Below are 21,158 nucleotides of genomic sequence, written 5' to 3' on the forward strand. Positions count from 1 at the left end.
TCACCGTCAAGGCGGTCATATCAAATGGACATCCCTTCCCATGGATGAATTATTCTCAATAGCACAAAACAGACCTTACTGGAGTAATATTTCTGTATTGTCGTCCCTCATTCCCCTCAACAGCAAGACCTGTTGAGGGGTCAAGGGCATGACGATGATGATGATTATGATGATGGTGGTGGTGGTGGTGATGATGATGATGAGCTATCAGTTAAATATCAAAATAGCATGAGGTCAGTATATGAGACTGGCTCTGGGAAAACCAGGCTAAATGCATGTGCGTAAAGTATCATCACAGATTAGCCTGTGAAGACAGCACAGGCTAATCAGGGACGGCTTTATCTGCTTTTATAAAATCTGTCATTTGAAGGAAGTGGATTCTAAATAAAAATTGCGTCTTGAAGGAAAGTTTAGTCCCTGATTAGACTTTGCTGACTGCACAACCTATTCTGGGAAATACTTTATGCACATGCATAAAGAGTGTGTTTCATTTTTATTAATACAGTACAAAGTGTATGGCTTTTTCACTAAGGACAATTAACTTCAATACTTAGTTTTCTAAAATGTGTAGCTTAACAATTGTGTATGCCCATCATACCAAACTTATTTTTGACTTTTGCTGATAGTGAAAGCACTCAAGAAAACTCCACTTCTTAGAGGTAACCTAAACGCCAAAAATAAACAAGTCATATACCGTAACACCAATATTATTTAGCTCAACCACAAAATCAAGGGTAAAATAAGTGCTATTGTCAAAAGCCTTTCATCCGATTTTATAAAAAAAACATGAATTTAAGATTCAAAGAATATGCCTGATTTATAGCATGTTGAAATCTAATGTGATTCTACAACCTCTATCAATATTTCATTGAGATCTTGGTACAGGGAGGTCACAGGTTCAATCCCCACGGAGGACGTGATCTTAAGATCTCCTCCAAAAATACCATGTACTGGTTAATGGTTATAGACCCATGAAACAGACTCGCGAGGGTTTCTATAAGCCTGAGGCTTTTGATGGAATCAAGCTAAAATAAATAGGTTTAAACTAAACAATGTATCATTCATACAAAGGTCTTCCAAATTCCAATTAAGAATACCTAGTGGATAACCGATTACTTGAAACATCTGCTTCAATGGTCTACAAATGAAAAGCAACATTAAAAAGGCATTATAACAGAGGAGCAAGAGCACATTCATAAGTATATATCATATCAATAAAGTTTTCAAGAAATACACAATATTATATAGTTTATATATAAGTGGTTCCACTATGAGAAACGGTATTAATTTACTTTCTAACTGTTAACTATGATACATAACTTTTTATTGGTATGGCATTAAACCTGTACATAAGAAAGCTCATTATTGATATTTGCATTAAATATCAAGAGGAGTGAATAAAAGCCACTCCTAAACCTGTAAGATTTGAAAACCAGAGTTTAATTACCATTCTATCCCTTTGAACAGATTCTGTTTCCAAAATAAATACACACAAAATTAATTTGAACTACATTAAACATGTGTGCATCCAGTTTCTTGCCAATCTGGCCCAGTCAAGGATGGGGGGGGGGGGGGGGGGGGGGGGGGGGGGGGGGAATGTGCAAACGAACATCAGTATGATTAAGTATTTTGAGAATCTTTTTATATTGTAATATTTTCTTTAAAGGCTACCATATCATTTGTTATTTGTGGCATGATGTATTGTTATCTATATATCTAACTAGTATCTTATTCTGATATTTTAATTTATTTTAATTTATTAAATGTGTGTCACTTAAAATAAAAAAATTATATTAATTACACTTGTAGAAGAAATATAATCTCGGGATATAAACAAAAAAATATTTTTTGGTCACGAATGTACCATTGACATATTTTGTCAATAACAAAGAAGATATACAAAACATACAAACTAAGATAATTAATTAATTAGGCCAGATTATATTAATAAAATGTTTTTCGGACCCGCCGACTCCAATTTTTGATGAAACATAAAAAAAAATAGAATCTCGATTTTTTCCGATGTCAAAATGTGGCTTTTAAACACGATACAGGTGCCCGGTTATAAAAACAGTTCAAATGAGTTATAAATCATCATAATAAACCCAGTTTTAATTACCTGCATTAATACGTAAACATCCTACATGTGCTGGAATTTACCAAAAGCTACGCCATCATTGTTTGTTCAAGAACGCTACAACACTTTCACCAGCAAAGTCTGCTAATTTCCCAATAATTATGCAACCGTCAAAAAAAATCCTGATTGGAATTGATTTGTAAGTAAATATTTTATTATTTCTTAACGATTTTATAAAATTGATAGTATCAAAATGACTAAAAATTATTATTAAAGCAATAACAAAAGAACGATTTTAATTTAACAGGTGCCCGAAATGCGAAACCCATTTACGCCTATCAACTTTAAACCTTCAATATTTTACGCACAAATACGGTCATATTTAAAAAACAAGAAAATCAGTGAAACTGATGGTTGCTCCCCGATGATGCGCTTTGTCAATCTATGTGTTAATAACCACCTAAAAAAATCTATTATTAGCCTCTGTGACCTTGACCTTAACCCCAGTGACCTCAAACCTCATCAAAAGGTAGAGGTCGATGCAAGGTACCTACATGCCAAATATGAAAGAGATCGGTAAAGTATTGAAGGTGCTATGAGAAACTGTAACAAAAGTGTGACAGAAAAATCTATCATTAGCCTCGGTGACCTTGACCTTGACCCCAGTGACCTCAAACCTCATCAAAAGGTAGAGGTCCATGCAAGGTACCTACATGCCAAATATGAAATAGATCAGTATAGTATTGAAGGTGCTATGAGAAACAGTAACAAAAGTGTGACGGAAGGAAGGAAGTACAGAAGGAACTTCAAACTGGCAACTATATTATGCTCCACGAAAATTTTCGGGGAACATAAAAATAAAGCTTATGTGTTGTTAAATGCAGTTGTAGTGAAGAATTTGTGCATATAATACGTGTTTTTTCGTTATTTTCAATGGGTACGCGGGGAGCATAAAAATAAAGCTAATGTGTTGTTTAATGCAGTTGTAGTGAAGAATTTGTGCATATAACACATGTTTTTCGTTATTTTCAATGGATACGAAACTTCAATTTTGTTCCGAACTGGTTCGTACCAAAAGTTCAAAAATCCCAAAATCAACAGTTTTTAAAACAATTTAAAACCATGAATGTCCAAATAAAATTTATTTATTATTTGAAATAGTTTTGTGGGTTTTTTTCAGGTTAAAACTATGCAGTTGTATCCAAAATTACATTCCCTGGTCCAACATATCAGGCACTTCTATTGTGAAGATGTAAGAAAAAGAACATTGCATAAACTTAACTCTTTGAACAATGAGTTAGTGATGGAAATTTGCAAGAAAGAAAAGCAGGAGTCAGATAGGATACACAGACTGTAGAGAGAAAGTTCATTCTCGATGTTTTCGACCTGCCAGAGTATATTACCTCAGGACGCTAGTGTCTTTTCCAAATTATGAACATCATGACATATTGTTCAATCTCTAGTAGAAATTGTTCTTTTAAACAACGAATGTATTACAAGTAACATTACTGTTGTTCAATACATTTTTAAGCAAAAGCGTGTTTTTTTATGTTGTTTGTATTTGTCTGCTATATTGATTTTTACTGGACAATAAACTATTTAATGCTTCTTTTAAACCTCAAAAGCTTATTTCAATTTGTTGTTTGTTGAGATAATGCAAAAAATGGATTCCTTGTGAAAAAAAATACATAGAGATGGCAAGTTTCAACCAAATGAGATGGTTAAAACAAACAAAAAATTCAAATGATAGCAAAAAAGTTCTTTTGTTCCACGCACGAAGTCCGCAAAATGCACAGGTACTATGACCAAAATGCTTAGCCAAAAAATCAACATAAAGTTAATTTCGGACAAGTGAAGAAATTGCATAACTTTTGAACCAGTTAAGATATTCAACGCCACGCTCAGCTGCGGGTGCAGTTTTGAATAAGTGAAAGCTTGTCAGAACTCTTTTTTTTTTAGAGGTCACAGTGACCTTGACCTTTGACCTAGTGACCCAAAAATGGGTGTGTCATGTGAACTAATCAAGGTGCAGCTACAAACGAAGTTTCAAAGTTGTAGGTTGAAGCACTTTGATTTTAGAGCCAATGTTCAAAACCTTGACAAAATGTAAAGGTTTTAGCACGACGCAGACAACACGACACGACGAGCTGGTTATGACAATACCTTGGTTTTCTCAATACCTCGGGTTTTCTCCGAAAACATCCGAGCTATTGAGTGCATATTTTTGGTCACCCATCTTTTTTTTGTCCCTCCTCCTACCAGACACTTTTAGAAAAAAAATCCGAAAAGAGGAAAATAAACCATTTGTTTGTTCACTTAAGCTGTTCACTTATAATACTGATAAATCCTGTAGAGTTAAGAACTATTTAATTAACAATGTTTCGACATTTAAAAAGAGGAAACCAGCTGAAAAAAATGTGTAACACTTCAGAAGGGCTTTCCACGGGCCATTTAACGATCCCTCGCCGGGGCGCTTGAATTTCGAAATAAGAGTCCCCGGGGCGCTTGAAATTTTCCGATCAGTGTATTTTTCAGTATAAAAAAGTGGAGATTGTCAAACAAAATCAAGGTTTCTCTTATCAGTGTAACGATATACCCTGTTTAAAAAGAGTACTCGGTACCTACTTTCACAAGTAATCGCCATAACACCACATGTGGTAATGGATAATCAACTGATAAAGGCGAGCGTATTGATTATTCTAGCCACATAACACAGTCATTTAAAGGCTGACAAGAATGTATCAGGTAACTTTCCAGTCGTAAAACTTTGATGTTCATTGTCCAATCGGTTACGCGAATGCTTATGAGGACAGAGTTAACTATCGACCATTATTTTTTATTGACGTTGGACACGAAGTAAGAGTTTATCGCAGCTTGATTAGCAAGGAGTTAAACCATTTAGGTAATATAAAACCGGTAACTAGTAAAGTACAGTACATTAAAGACGGTTTCGGGCATCATCATCACACCTTTTTACTGTAAATAAGTGTTACCTATGACTCATAACTAATACGAGAAATTAATTGCAAGTGGTAAACAATTAATTACTTATAGCGAGAAAGTTGTGCAAATAACTCCAGGTTACAATTATGTGATAACAATTTTATTCCAGTACATGTATATTTCATCATGTCCATTTATAGAACTGATTCACCTCGTTTGTCTGACATTTATTCGACACGCAATGCGCTTTAACACATTTTCGTTGAATTGATTACACACACCTGTTAATGTTTCGTCCGATAATCGATACTTAGAAGACTGATGATGGCAACCGGCCGTAATCCTCGTGGACAACATGAATTTCATGCATAATTCCATCAAAACATTTATTCGACTCATAAAGTGTTTAAACAAATTATCGTTGAATTCAAAACGCAACTGTTAATATTCGTTGAAATCTCAAATGGGAATTATTAAATTTGTAATCTGAAACCCATACCCGTAAGTCGATGTTAACGCGTTTTTAATCCGAAACACACTTCCAAATGTAAATGTTACCGCAACGTTAAAATATTCTTGCTTCAAATTAGCAGCGCAAATTTACTTTGTGTCAAATCTTTTTCTCAATTAAAAAAAGTGCGAAAATAATGCAGCATGTACAACGTCCCGTCATGTGTAATGTGCGTGTATTGAGCGTTTTAACACGCACACAACACGTCAGGAGATTGACGCATGTTCAGAGGCAATATTTCATCAAATCTATAAATAGTCACTTACAATTTATTTGATACTATAGAAAAATGGCAAAATTTGTGTTAAAGAAATAATTGAGAGCTTTTATGGCAAATATTTACCAGAAAGTGATTTACAAAAACGGAATAAACGGGATTATCGGGTAATAAATAGAAACTTGAAAAGTAGTAAGTATACAGTAATAGAGTCGGGTTGAAACGGATGTATTGGGAAATCGTTTGAGTCGGGATTTTACTATCAGTGCGGGAAAGTTTTAAAACAATTAAACAATATAAAAAAAAAAAAATTTTTTTTAAATGACTGGGGGATTTTCTTGAAGTCATAGGGCACCAAATGACGTCTTTTGAAGCTGTTTTTCTTTGAGTTATAATGCACCACAGCACGTGAATTGACACGTTAAATTAAAAAAAAATCAACGTCGGCAGGGGACAACCCTCCCGAACCACCCCTTTCAGCCCCGGGGCGCCTGACAAAAATACTGTGGAAAGCACTGCACTACAGGCTCTGTAAATATTAATAAAGAAACAAACCCTTGATTTTTGTCTAGTAGAAGTGGGACTATGTTCAGTATCGGTGACAGATGGTATGATGCTGGTATCCGATGACGACAGTGTTGTAGTTTGCTGTCGCTTCCGGAACATCTCCATGGCAGCATCAATCTTAGGCGTTATGACATCAGAAACACTCGAGTCCTACAAAGAAATATTTAATTTATGGATATATCATTGAGAAATCATAGAAAACTACATGGCGTAGCTTTTGGTAAATTCCAGCACATGTAAGTAAAACATGATAATACAAAAGAATGGTTAGGGATTAAGGTAAACAATAAGAAAGATAAAATAAATTTCATTGAGAAAGCTGAGAAAACTTAGTAAAACTTGATAATACAAAACAATGGTCCGGATTGAAGGTAAATAATAAGACAGATAAAAAAATCCATATAATTGAATAATAAAATCAGTAACAATTTCCACTTACATAAAAATGGATAGTTAATGAAATAAATACACAGCTCAGGACTCAGGAGTTTAATTCCTTGGACTAAGAGTTAGTTTTGTTCTAAGTTGTTTTTAATTTTTTTATGTTGTTTTGGGGGTTTGATTGTTCATTATTATGATGCAGTAGTGTCCCTTTGATTGTTCATTGTTATGATGCAGTAGTGTCCCTTTGATTGTTCATTGTTATGATGCAGTATTGTCCCTTTGATTGTTCATTATTATGATGCAGTATTGTCCCTTTGATTGTTCATTATTATGATGCAGTAGTGTCCCTTTGATTGTTCATTATTATGATGCAGTAGTGTCCCTTTGATTGTTCATTGTTATGATGCAGTATTGTCCCTTTGATTGTTCATTGTTATGATGCAGTATTGTCCCTTTGATTGTTCATTATTATGATGCAGTATTGTCCCTTTGATTGTTCATTATTATGATGCAGTAGTGTCCCTTTGATTGTTCATTATTATGATGCAGTAGTGTCCCTTTGATTGTTCATTGTTATGATGCAGTATTGTCCCTTTTTAGTGTTTCTAACATTTTAATTTACCTTATTAAATAAGGAAAAGATTTTCATAAAAAAAATGTCTGGATCATTAGTGGCAGCAAATTCACAAATATGTGCACTTTTGAAGATACAGTACATGTATATATTAACTGGCATCCTAAATTGTATCATCCTATGACCTATCTTAATCCTTTGCATGCTGGGAAATTTGTCGTCTGCTAAAATGTTGTCTGCTGAATTTCTAAAATTAGCATTTTCTTCTACTTTTTTTCAAAGAATACTATCAGAATAGCAAACAGTTTGGATCCTGATGAGACGCCACGTTCTGTGGCGTCTGATCTGGATCCAAACTGTTTGCAAAGGCCTTTAAAATTCGGTTCCAGCGCTTAAAGGGTTAAAAATTATTTTTGTGTGGAAATGCTTTTCAAGTTTAAAGCCAATATAACCAGCAAAAATTGTAAATAAAAGTGTTCTCTATATATTCATATATATATTTCAAAATTATGTCATAGCTTTTTATATCGCAAGTTTAAAATGAACACAACCAATTTAAGTTTATAAAGAGTGTGTCTTAAAGCACTGGTAAAGATGTGAGTGCACTGTTTATCCTCATATTTATGTTATAGAGATAACTTTAAAAAAATAACAACAATATGTCTCTTTTTTTCACAATTGGTTGCTGCACTGGCAACCATCTTTAGAATTTTGGTTGCCTTGCTAAAGAATAACAAGCCTATAATTATGTACATGTTGTGTTATGTGTATCTAATACTTTATATATTTTCTTTAAATTATTGAGCAACAATTTTGCCCACATGAAATACTTTTAATGCAGCATTAAGCCCCGTTTTCTCTGAAAGCAGTCAATATATACAAATTTCAATGATAAACTGGCCAATGTCGTCGCACAAGCTGTTATAAACACTAGACTGGCCAATATCGTGGCACAAGCTCTTAAACCTATTGTTCACATACAGGCTGTCTGCTGCAGTGTACCAGTGAAGTATAAACAGGCAGTGGTTACTGTTCCTAGCGTAGTACTTGCAGTTAGCGTTCCTAGCGTAGCTAAAGCAGACTGACTTGCAAAACTGCCTCCCTTAATTAGTTGTGAGCTAATGCTCACAACTAAAAACAGTTTGCTCAGCAATCCATCTTGTTAACGATTTACATCACAGAACACAGAAAAGAATAACAGTATGTAAAGAAAGCGGTTTTGACTGCATACTCTTGTAAAAACACAAAGCTTTTAACACTGCTGATCTTTGTAAAATGATTTTCTTTTCATAAAACAAACTAACTTCATCTTTCTTAAGTACATAAAACTGCAAATAAGCAAAACTATGAATTAACATATGGGCTGTGTTCTGTAAAAAGTGGGTTTAATGCATGTGCATAAAATGAAGTCCCAGATTAGCCTGTGAAGTCCGCACAGGCTAATCAGTACGACACTTTCTGCTTTTCTGATATTTTATTAAACCCACTTTTCACAGAACATATCATTTAATAAGCAGGTTTGAAAGAAAGCCACCTTAAACTTAAACCACAAGAAAGTTGTTGTGAAAAGCAACAATTACAAGGTACATGCTTATGAAAATAGCAAAGCATCTCAATCATAACTACTGGTGGCCATTACTTTCACAAGGGACAAAACTATCCAAAAAACCAGGTTTTCAATTTGAAAAAAAAGTCTGATAAAGGGAGACAGTTCAAAATGTGCATTGTTACCTCCCTTGTGTAAGATTCAATCTATTTTTATTTGTGGTGACATCGATTGCAACTTGGAAAAAAGTCTGATAAAGAGACCAACTCAAAATATGCATTGTTACTGATTGTTCAAAGTTACCCCTCTTGTTTCAAAATCAATCTTTTTTTAGTCGTGGCGGCCTTGACATTGGAGATATTGACGTAATTCTTTCGCACGACACACCTTCCAATGATAGTGAACAAATGTGCCAAATGATTGTAAAATCACACAATGAATGACATAGTTATGGCCCGGACAAGCTCATTTATGGCCATTTTTGACCTTTGAACTCAAAGAGTGACCTTGACCTTGGAGATATCAACATAATTCTTTCGCGTGACACACTGTCTAATGATGTTGAACAAATGTGCCAAATGATTTTAATATCTCACAAAGAACGACAAAGTTATGGCCCGGACAAGCTTGTTCCACCCGCCCGCACACCAGCCCACCAGCCCGCCCACCCGCCGACATTCTCCAATCTAATAACCAGTTTTTTCCTTCCGAAAACCTGGTTAAAAAAATATTTGTTTGCCAAACAAGAAAGTCAAATGCGATGTCATCGGCAGAAATCCAGACGACTCAAGTTGCCATTATTTGGTGCTGAACATGATTTCTGTCAAACGTTAGTTTTCAAATGAATACAATCTAAATCTTTCTATCTTGATTACAATTTTAGAAGAAAAATTCCCTAACCTTTCTCGAAATAATAATACATATTGTAACCATTTCTTTATTGTTGAAACTGAACGAACCTACCGCGGCTAATGGCATAGAGTAAACTAACAAACGTTTCTGGCAAAGATGAATGTATATACCACAGAAACAAACTATTATTGATTAAGGCAGAGTATTTCCTCAATGAAGAGATAAATATCAATTAATCCTTTCCCACAAGCAAAGTGAAAATGGCTATGTGCAAACAGCATAAAACCAGAACAGCCTGCGGGTAACTCGCAGTCTGTTCAGGTTTTATGCTTTTCGCTGCTCATCAGTATCTTAGGGTTAGAAATGAAGCCTTTAAAACTTGAATTTTGTAAGAAAGGTCTTCACTAAAATTTAACTTTCTTAGGGACTACAGATGCATCAAAATATGTATCTGAGTGGTAAAGGGTTAAGACCAATGTATATACATGCCAATCACTTATTATGTTAAAATTGTCTCCCTTTATTAAAATTGACAGCAAATACTTTGGCCCATAAGTTTATTCATTTTATAACTTGCTACATCTAAAGGTTAAGTTTGTTTAAAATAGGATATTTAGTCTCTTATAACGTTTTATGCATTGTTTAAACATCAGATATTATGATTTCTAAGTCTTAGCTATCTGTGTTGTATTTTAACAATATTGGACTTTTATTACATGTAAATAAAAAAACACACACACACAATGCAAGCGAAAAATCAACAAAGTACCCAATTTAATCAATGTGGTGTAAATTTGTCAATGGCAACATGAGGTTGAGAAATACTTTTTTGTATACTATAATCATTTAAAGTTGTTTTGATTAATGTTTAAACAACATTAATTAATTACTTTGCAGTCATACTTACATGTTACATGCACACAAACTAGATTATACTTAAATTTCACACAAAAATGTAAACTTTCACATAAATATGTTAAGATTTATTTTTTTTTCAACAAATTATGCATTCATCAAGTCAGCAACCGTCATTCTTGTAATTTCATAACGTGTTTAATTCAATTCAGGAAAGTGTTAAGTCATTTTGTCAACTAATTTGTCAACTGCCAGTAAGAAGATATGTCAGGTATACAGTGACTATTTAAATGAAGCTCGGACATTAATTGTTCCAACAGAAATTTTGAAAATACGGTCTATCTTCCTACATTTTGTACATTATTTTGATAGCCAAGACATTGGTTTCTACATTATATTGACAACCGGAACATTGGTTCCTATTGTATTGCATTGGTACATATAATTGGTAATGCATTCATTTTTAAGTTTTAGCTATTTAATACCTAAGATACGATGTTTTCATGGATTGTCATGGTAAACACAATTTAAATGTGGTATCTTAAAGGTTTTTACATCTCTCGCATTGATAATAAGTATTACTATAATATGACCAGCTTCATGCAACAATGGGCCTTATATCATTGCCAGTATGCCTCCTGGATAGCATGCACATTCACGTGCCTAAACATGTTGGTCTGGAGCTATTATTCTTGCATATAGCATAAGACCCATGTTCACATGATGCTGATAATAGATTTTTATGTTTAACCCCTAACCCCTTAGATACATATTTTACACATTTGTTGTATCTTAGAAAGTTATATTAAATAAAAGATCTTTCTTGCTAGATTCAAGTTTGAATGGCTTTATTTCCAACTCTTAGATACTGATGAGCAGCAAACAGCATAAAACCTGAACAGATAGCGAGTTACTCACAGGCTGTTCTGGTTTTATGCTGTTTGCACATAGCCAATTTCACTTTGCTTCTGAGTGGGAAAGAGTTACTTACATTTATTGATTCCTGCTCCACACCACTTGACAGGAGATAATCCAAAAACTCATCCAACCCTGAAAAGTAAAAGAAACATTTAGAAACATCCACGTTGTTAGTTCATTGCACATGTAAACAAATTGTTTTACCAGTTGCTTGCACTTGTCTGTTTGTATTTATTTATGTTTTTTACTCTATATTTTTTATTTCCTTTTTTTTTGGGGGGGGGGATTCACAAAAAGACATTGGTGGATATGTGATCGTTCTGTCAACCACCACTGTTTAACAGGACAAAGAGAAACAACTCTGAACCCCATAAGGCTAATGCTGATGAGGATTGGCACCACATTTTCTATCCGTAAGTTTGTTTTTGATTACAAATTGCATTTGATTACTTCATTTAAAGGTGACCATCCAAGTTTAAGCTCATATAATAAAACTACAGGGATTATGGACAATAAGTATCTTAGGATTTGGCAGTGATGGTATCTTTATGAAAAATAATAAATAAAGGTTTTTGATGATAAATATTTGATTGTTTATCAAATTTGATTTCTGCGATTAACCTCAGAGTATACCTTAATTCTGTTCATCTGAAAGTATGTTAATGTTTTTTTTTAATTTTACTGAACTCGATATAGAGCAAAGGTATATCACTTATGTCTTACCGTAAATTTGCGGCCATAAGTCGACCTAAAAACGCTCCCAAAATTGACTTTAAAAGTCAACTCGACTTATGGATGAGGTACTAAATAAAAATTTAAAAAACCATATTTCTGTGCCGTTTTTTTTTAAAGTAATAAATCTCCGAAGCGGAGGAATGATGACTGTTTACGGTAAGGCCAACTCGTCTTTTACTTTAATGTCCGCCGATAACAAAATACTGCATGTTTACATTGGTTTTAAATTCATTAATCTTCGTAATAAGTCTAAATAAAACATGTAAAAATAACTTCGAAAATATTAAACATTTGTGACGTACGGTAAAGTGGCGAAATTTATACATATTAATTTGTCTATTGATACATCGTCCGGTATCTGCTAAGAACAGTAGAAAATCGACTGCTGACTCTTGTACCCATTTAAAGTTAATCCGTGTAAATACAAACTGTCAACAGGTGCAGGTGTCTTCATGCCACCAATTATCGCTTCTCGGCCTTTTGACTAAGATCAAAGTGTAAAGTGTAGTGTTGGCATCCTTTTGATCATTTGTCTTTATTGCGTCACGCCTAAAATAGTTATCCGTTAATGATATGCACAACGGTTCTGCTACAAACTACTTCTGACCAATCAAAAATAATTACTCTATTGTTGGATACGCCTTTAACCAATCGCTATTGTTCAACTTCACATGGTATATTTTTTGATTGGATGAAGGTGTGGTTTCCTTGATTTATTCACAACTGTCCCACAATTTATGCATAATCATTTCGTAAATAAATAGATCTTATCTGAGTGAAGATTTGATTATAATAATATTACGCACTCACCCTGGATTATTAAAAAGTGTAATTGGACATATTAAATACACAATTACTTTCGATAAGCTGCTTAGTATTATTAGATAAGACGTTTTTCCAGAATGCAGAAAATATTCCTCGGGTATCTCGTGATTTACGAATATGTATATAACAGTCGAATAGCGAGCGATGCGAGTGTTGGTAAATTCACGTGTTTCATGCATAATGGCGAAAGCGTTTTTGATTATTTGAGAGCAAGTTACCATTATTTTGACCATATAATGAATTTCTGCGTTCAGGATTTTAACGAATTTTCACATCAATAGCACTAACATTTGAATACAAAAATATCTGCTCATAATATAAACGCTGAAAGTTATTACGTTAAATGGGAAATTAATTTTGATTTGTGAAATATATATTAAGTTCGAAATAATCAATGATATGTTATTATGATTTTGAACAATAAAATATATTTTTGTGATAATAAATAATTGAAACGTTGAATGTTTCCTTTTAAATATATTCTTATTATTAATATCCCAAAAAATGTCGACTGCCAGTGCAAAAGCCCTCAGAACCATGACTAAAACGTCACTTAAACATGTCTGTGATATTGAGGTAATTTACCCCCGACTTATGGCAGAGTCAAGGCAAAAAACCAAGTTTTTCTAGCCACATTATACCCCTCGACTTATGGCCGAGGTAGACTTATGGCCGCGAATGTACGGTAAGTGTGATGAATACTTGTTTGTATCTTGCATACAACTCCTAACAGAAAACCAAGCTTTTTTATATTCAAAAAGTATGCCACATGTGGAATGTGATGTGTATAATGAAAAACAGCTTTTGGCTCTTGAAACTTCCTATGATCACATTTACATGTAAGAAGAACAACCAACCCTTTAAGCCACCTTTGAAAAAACAACTATGAGTCGTGTTCTGAGAAAACTGGGCATAATGCATGTGCGTAAAGTGTCGTCCCAGATTAGCCTGTGCAGTCCACGCAGGCTAATCAGGGACGACACATTCCGCTTTTATTACATTTTTTGTTAAAATGAAGTCTCTTCTTAGCAAAAATCTAATTTAGGTGGAAAGTAGCTACCCTGATTAGCCAGTGTGGACTGTACAGGCTAATCTGGGACTACACTTTACGCACATGCATTATGCCCAGTTTTCTCAGAACGCGACTCAATTGATATAGATAAGAAGGCCAATCTAAATAAATTGAAGTGGTGGTATTATGCAAAAATGGGTCTTATGCCATATGCTGGGAAATTGTAGTCACAGACAAGTCTGCGATCAATGAAGTCGGATGTGGCTACCCTGTCCGCTAATGAGATCGCACAACTATCATGCCTTCAGTAGACAGCGTAGCTCCTGACCAGAATGCGTAGGCTGGTTTAGCCATACATTGAACACATTTACATGATGCAACTCATATTATCTGAAGCAACCTGAGAAGGTTGTTTTTTCTTCAAGAGGTTAAAGGTGCGGTTTCATAGTCTTCTTCGATATGCATCTTCAGTCGACTTTGACATTAACCCCCCAATCACTGGGATTTAAGTCGTCCGTTTACATGTGGCTGCACAAGGCAGCCATGTCACATTGACTTATTTCCCTCACAGGTACCCATTTATACACCTGGGCGGAGAGGAGCAAGCGTGGGATTAATTTCAAGAAAGCTTGCAAGGTCATGAGTCAACATACCTGGTAGATTGGTGTCCTGCCCCTGCATCATCTTACCCAGACGGTCTTTCCCATCGAGGTAATGAAGCTGTGACAAGTTAGAGAAGACTTCACGCTCATAACCTGCAAAAAATAGAACAATATGACTTTGTGGTATTCAATTATTGATTTTGATGAATTTTTCCTACAAGCATTTTTCAAGGGATTTGTTCTGGTTTTCTGATTTTGCGAAATCACATAACCATATGGATTTGAATGTTTATAGAAACCAATTTGGAAATTCTGATATCCTTATTTCTAGCAGACCTGGTTACTAGAACCATAAAGATTTAAATGTGACCATGCATTAACGACATGGTTCTACTCTAGCATGACAAAGGCCCATAGACCTTTCACAAAACTAGGTTACTTCCCTTTTAGGTTCAAAAATCAATAGTTTTGCTATTCAAGTTTTCAGTAACAATTTCTATATTTATGAAAATTTAAGTTGTAAAAGGGGAATAGCTTTCGTAATTCTTAATGTTGAAAAATAGAAATCTCACATAAACAGCTTCAAACCATAAGCATTAATCCCAGCAAGTTTTAATGATGTGCCAAGAAAAGTGTTGGAGAAGATTTCCGTACAAATATGAGACGATCGACAGACAGACAGTCTAACAGACATAAGCAATTGACCAGTCGCCAAATTATCGATCGCTCCGCCCACATAGTCACGTGGTCTAGTGATTAAAAAACTCCAACAAGCAGATCGCAATGATAGCTGATTGATTAGGTGAGTGAAATACTATATTTGTAACGATGTTTCATGCTTTTTTCTACAATATTGTTTTATCCGCACACTAAACTAAACTGCGTTGTAAAACTTTAATACAATCATAAATGCTTTAGAGAGAAATGGTGTTATCAAAATAAATGAGTTGACGACAAACTGACTATCAGATACTTTTAATATACATATTATCATACATGCCATACGTCCCGTATTGTCCGGGACAGTCCCGGAAATGAAGAACTTGTCCCGCTGTCCCGGAAATCTGTCAAATGTCCCGGAATTTACAAAATCCATATTTACATGTATCTTATCTTAGGCTTAACTGCACCTCGAATCAGTGTATATCTGCAGTGTCTCCATGACAATGCCTACCCGAATAGGCAGACTACGCTACGTGTCAAAATCGATCAATTAACAGGGGTCCTGTTATATCGATTGTCTCACGTTCGCGGTCAAACCGAAAAGGCGGCATTGTTTAATGTGGTTGTTAATTGACTTCAATCTACTACGTCATTATTTCCCGCTGCGTAAGGGCAAAGGATATTGTTCACACATCTGAAGTCCAACATCGCTGAGTAAAAAATTAAAAGCAGTTTGTGTTCGTACGTTTAACCGACAAAGAAGTTGAGTAAAAAAGTAAGCATATAATGTGTGACTGTCCGGGTTTTAAGTTGACGATCTACCGGTACTGTTTTGTTGTATTTGTTTTATTGTGATTAGTTGTATGTATTGTGAATTGATTTGAGTTGACGATCTAACGGTACTGTATTGTTGTATTTTTTATCATATAATTGTTATAAATGAATAAAGGCGTATCAACAACTACGCGTTACACACCGGTCTTAATAACAATAACGCAGTGACGTCACCATCTATGTTTAGAACGCTTACACTGAAAACACGTGGCTTGTATCTAGTAACGGAAGTAGTAAGGTTTAATTTGACGTTAATAGATCAAGTGTATTTCGGATAGGCTTTCGAACTTTTGCAATTAACGATGCGAAACAAAAAAAAACGTACCAAAAATGCATATGTCTATAAATATCGCTACATTTTATACATGTCCCGGAAAATCGGCAAAAGTCCCGGACAATTTAACTCAATGTCCCGGAATTGGTCTGAAAAATTATGGCATGTATGATATTATTGGGAGTTGAATAAAAAGCCGTTGTAAAAATGAGCATTTATTTCATATTGATTTTGAACTTGTATTAAACAGCCTTACAGTGAATCCGGTGGCTTTTCATATATAATTAATTTTTTTTAAATATTTTTACTAAATGCAAATGCAACATCTATATCATTATGGGTTTTTTGTTTATTTAAAATGTTTCGACCTTTGTTTCATTGTGTTATTTTTAAAAAGACACTGATTCTTTTTATTAAGATATTAATTAAATTTTGATTGTAACCATAATTTAATATAGGCCTAATTTCATGGTTTCATTAACAGATAGTCTGATATGCATTTTATTTCATGTATTTTTAATGCGAACCAATTACATTTCACTATCGAAAAATGAAATTTTGGTATAATGGTGCTGTTCACAAACATTTGAATGGAATATATTAAGCATATTATGCATTTGTTTATTTATAACAAGATGGACCTTATATGTTTATTGCAATGTTCACATTTCTCTCCGTATTAATATTTGTTGTATTAGAAATGTTGTTGCCGAACATTTAACACTTGAAGTCGCTCAAGCTGGCTAAGCCGCGTTGAAATCACCTTTTTGTTGTTTTTACTTTAGTTAAAACAATATTTAAGTTTATAATTTATAATGACTTCCCTTGTTTATGATACACAGAAAATAAAAATATAATTGGAAATCATTCAAGTAATTAAAAAGTTTTCTTTTCTTGTGTACAGTACCTAACAATGCCTTAATGTTCCTTCTCTCTGAGATCCGCTCAACATACTGTCATTTATTAATTATCGACAATAACGCTGAGATTATTTATAAGCACGTGTGGCAATTATTATGTAGCCCAAACTGCTTAATAATATTGTGCATCAAAGGGTTTAACACGTTTTATAGAACACACAACTGTTATGGTCAAACTATTTATCGTGTTTATTTTCTCATTACTGTTTAAGAAATAAAGGTAAAATAATGACATTTAATAAAGGATGTATAGCACCTACAATTTTGAATAATGATCAATCAGCAATGATCAGGCATTTGATATAAAATCTGAGTAAACTCTTAAAAATTACGTCTATTCCATATGTACGACACGCTTTGTTTTTCGGACAAAATGGCAGCCAGATAAGCTTTGCTGAGGGGTGTGTAAAAATCGATATCTGATTGGCTGATTGGAAAATTTGATTGACAGTTGGCGACTGGTTTATTACACACGACCTCACAGACTTCCAATGTGCTTGCATGGGGTAGGGAGGATCATTAAAAGTATTTTACCATTCAATATTCACATACTTAAATTGAAAGGGTTATCGCCTTTTTGGGAGCAAAATCTATACTCCATCTATCCCAGAATCTTTTATAGGCATATGCTGAGAATATTTGTAACAGTTTTATATAAAAAAAAGTTGCACTTGAGTAGTCAATTTGCAGAGCAATGGAATGTATATTGTTTGCTATAATGGTAAAAGGCAGAGTGAGTCAGTCCCAATATCCTGCCATGCCTTTGTGGCTACCTGATTTCTGGCAGACTGGATTACTGGACCCATCCAGACTGAGCATCAAATGTGTTAGGTGGACCAGTCTACACAGGCACTGGGTGATGTGGGCAGTGCTTGACAGCTGGTTGCCATGGAGATCAAGCTGGGACAGTCTGTAGGCGGGGCCAGACAAGGGCTTCAGGCCTGACAGGTCGTCAAGCTGGTTGTAGCTGAGATTCAGTTTTTCAAGACTTCTGAAATAGTATAGAATCTGTAATCAAGATCTACATGTATAAAGCTGGAAGACAGTATTTAGAGTCATTTTATTTCACAACAGTAGCACTGAAAGGCTGTTCATCAGCATGTTCACAATAAAAACAAAGTATATTTTGAAAAGTCCAAAGATGATCTCTTCTGAATGAAGAGTCTCAGAGCTCCAGATAAGGTTTTATGAAATTCTTAACGTTACTACCCAGGGCTTAACACTAAGGCACGTCCGAACGACATTCACTGCCTGTACCTAGGTCCGGGCTAGCCAATGTCCCAGTAACATGCCCGACCGGTCGTGTGTATTTTGGGTGGGATTATGTGTTCTATATCAATAAACTGCGTTTTAAATAAGCTTTTGAAAGATGCAAAAATCTTAATACAGTATGATTAGATGACAATTAAATCCCAGAGTGAAGTCGGAGACTATAAACAGATCGTAACTCGAAATAGATTTGGAACCCCCTGATGGCAATCAAAAAGAGGCCGACAATTCAGAAAAACCCCGGCGGTTTTCCTGGTAAAACACGTCAGTACCTATTTTTAAACGGAATTCCGATAGATACGGTTTTGATTGGTTTCCTTGCAGTGAGGTATTTTCTCGATAAAAATATGTTTTAAACTAAAAGCCGGGATCGCCCAGGATTGTCCGGGATTGATGAAGGTATAAAACTGACATCAACACAAAGTTAATATAAAATTATTATTTATTTATCAATTTTAAATAATTTTAATTTGATTGATCGATTAGAAGTGTTTTGACAATCTTTTTTACGCAATTCAATTAGCAAAACTCATATTAATGGTTGATCCCGGCTTTTAGTAGAGAGTTAACCTTGTACAATTGTTACGACTACTTAAACACGTTATTTGTTATTTCGCGACACCTAAGATTCACTTACGTTGTGTACCGTTTGTTATCAGACGGCAACCGCGGCAATCTATGTAAAAAGGTTTTAACGTTCATGTCGTTGTTTAAGTTTGGCTTTACGGGTGGGGATGGGGTTTCCTCGGATAAGAAAAGAAAAGGGAAGGAGGAAAGTAAGAGAAAGTATGTGGGAAAAAAAACAAGGAAATTTCTCCCGAAATGGCGTGAAGATTACAAATAGATGTCTTAAGTAGATGAATATTGAATTCATTAGCATTAGTAAGGCAAGCTAATAAGAATGATTGAATCATAATTGCGCATCTCCACGCAAAAGAAAATACAAGTTAAGGCCAGAGTTTTTTGATAAAAAGATTTTCGGATTTTTTTTCTAAAAGTGTCGGGTAGGAGGACGGAAAAAAAAAAGATGGGTGACCAAATATGCACTAACTTAAAAGATGTTATGGTATGAAGTTCTTTTTAGTAAGCAACCGCAGTGATTTGTTTCAAACATGTTGATTTGCTAAATGATTATAATCAGACTGTAGGTCTTGATTGCAGTTTTTAAATCAGTTTGAATTTTAAAAATATCTTAATTGGTTCAAATGTTATGCAGTTTTTTCACTTGTCCAAAATTAACTTTTAGGTGATTTTTTTTGCTGAGCATTTTAACCATAGTACCTGTGCGTTTGTCGTGCGTGGAACAAGATAACTTTTTTTGCTTTCATTTGAATTTATTTTTTTGTTTTAATTGTCTCATTTGGTTGAAACTTGCCATCTCAATGTATTTTTTTCAGAAGGAATCCATTTTTGGCATTAAAAATACCTTATCTCAACAAACAACAAATAAGATATTGAGGTTTAAAAGAAACATTTAATAGTGTATTGTCCAGTAAAAATCAATACCGCAGACAAATACAAACAACATAATAAAACCCTTTTGCTCTTAAATGAATTAAACAACAGTAATGTTACTTGCAATACATGTGTTGTTTAAAAGAACAATTTCTTCCAGAGATTGAACAATATGTCAAAATGTTCATAATTTGGAAAAAACACAATGGAGTCCTGAGGTAATGCACTCTGGCAGGTCGAAAACATCAAGAATGAACTTTCTCTCTACAGTCTGTGTATCCTCTCTGATAGGCCATACAAACACTGTCACTCAGTGTTCATTCTGGGCCAGATTGCTGGTTGGGTAATGACCCATCAGCCATAAATTTAGTGGGCCATTTAAAGATTGTGTAGGATGCAGGATTTATGATCACTACCAGCTGCATGTCTATTCAGAGAACTTGTCCAAAAATCTGAAAAGCCGTTAACAAATGTGTTACTTTGACTATGCTTTTTACAAATGTCACAAAACATGAAATTATTTTTGTCATCGTTTGACAACCACGTAAATTTTCTCTACCCAACCTTTCTTGAATTTATGATCATCTATCTTTTCCGAAGGTTTCAACAATTGTTCGCTTGAACCAGCAGACGATGAAGGCCTACCCGCTTTGGCCGAAGCATCTGCTGTTTTGCCACCTTCCTGATCAGAAGTTCTTTCACTTTCCCTTGGTTTTTTTGTTTAAAAAATGTAGGAGAGTTCGTCCCTCGCTTCGCTCCTTTCTGCTTTGACATGTCTAAACACTTTTTTTCTTAAAACATTGGAAAATCGCAACAACAACAAATGCTTACAAACGTTTTCAACACTTTCTGATGACGTAGACACAGTTTGCAGACATTTGACATCTATCAACCAATCTGAACGCATCGGACAGTGGGCTACACCACACCGTCGCCGATATGGCGGAATTGTCCCAGGTGTTCCGATTGATCTATCAACCAATGAAAGTGCAGGATTCAACACAGTGCGCCCGCGGTAGCCAAGCAACGGTTATTTTCCACCTACTCAGCAGACTCAGCAGTACGATTCCATTGCTTTGTTTTTGAAAATTAAATCTCCCATTGATTTTATTTTTTAATGCGCCA

At 34.6% G+C, this 21,158-nt stretch overlaps 2 protein-coding genes across 4 annotated transcripts in view; both read right to left on the bottom strand.

Moving 5' to 3' along the window:
- LOC127846487 (leucine-rich repeat and coiled-coil domain-containing protein 1-like) overlaps positions 1–21,158 on the bottom strand; it is a 283,849-nt gene that overhangs the window by 259,481 nt on the left and 3,210 nt on the right. Inside the window, exons 3-6 of the mRNA XM_052377759.1 lie at positions 18,083–18,300; positions 14,670–14,771; positions 11,518–11,576; positions 6,304–6,465 (exon numbers count right to left, since the gene is read on the bottom strand). Coding sequence (XP_052233719.1) covers positions 6,304–6,465; positions 11,518–11,576; positions 14,670–14,771; positions 18,083–18,300 — 541 coding nt within the window. The remainder of the gene's footprint in view (positions 1–6,303; positions 6,466–11,517; positions 11,577–14,669; positions 14,772–18,082; positions 18,301–21,158) is intronic.
- Positions 1–21,158, bottom strand: part of LOC127846488 (uncharacterized) — a 496,240-nt gene that overhangs the window by 68,081 nt on the left and 407,001 nt on the right. The window lies entirely within an intron of this gene.

This window comes from Dreissena polymorpha, chromosome 9 (assembly GCF_020536995.1).
Source record: "Dreissena polymorpha isolate Duluth1 chromosome 9, UMN_Dpol_1.0, whole genome shotgun sequence".
NCBI classification, from domain to species: domain Eukaryota; kingdom Metazoa; phylum Mollusca; class Bivalvia; order Myida; family Dreissenidae; genus Dreissena; species Dreissena polymorpha.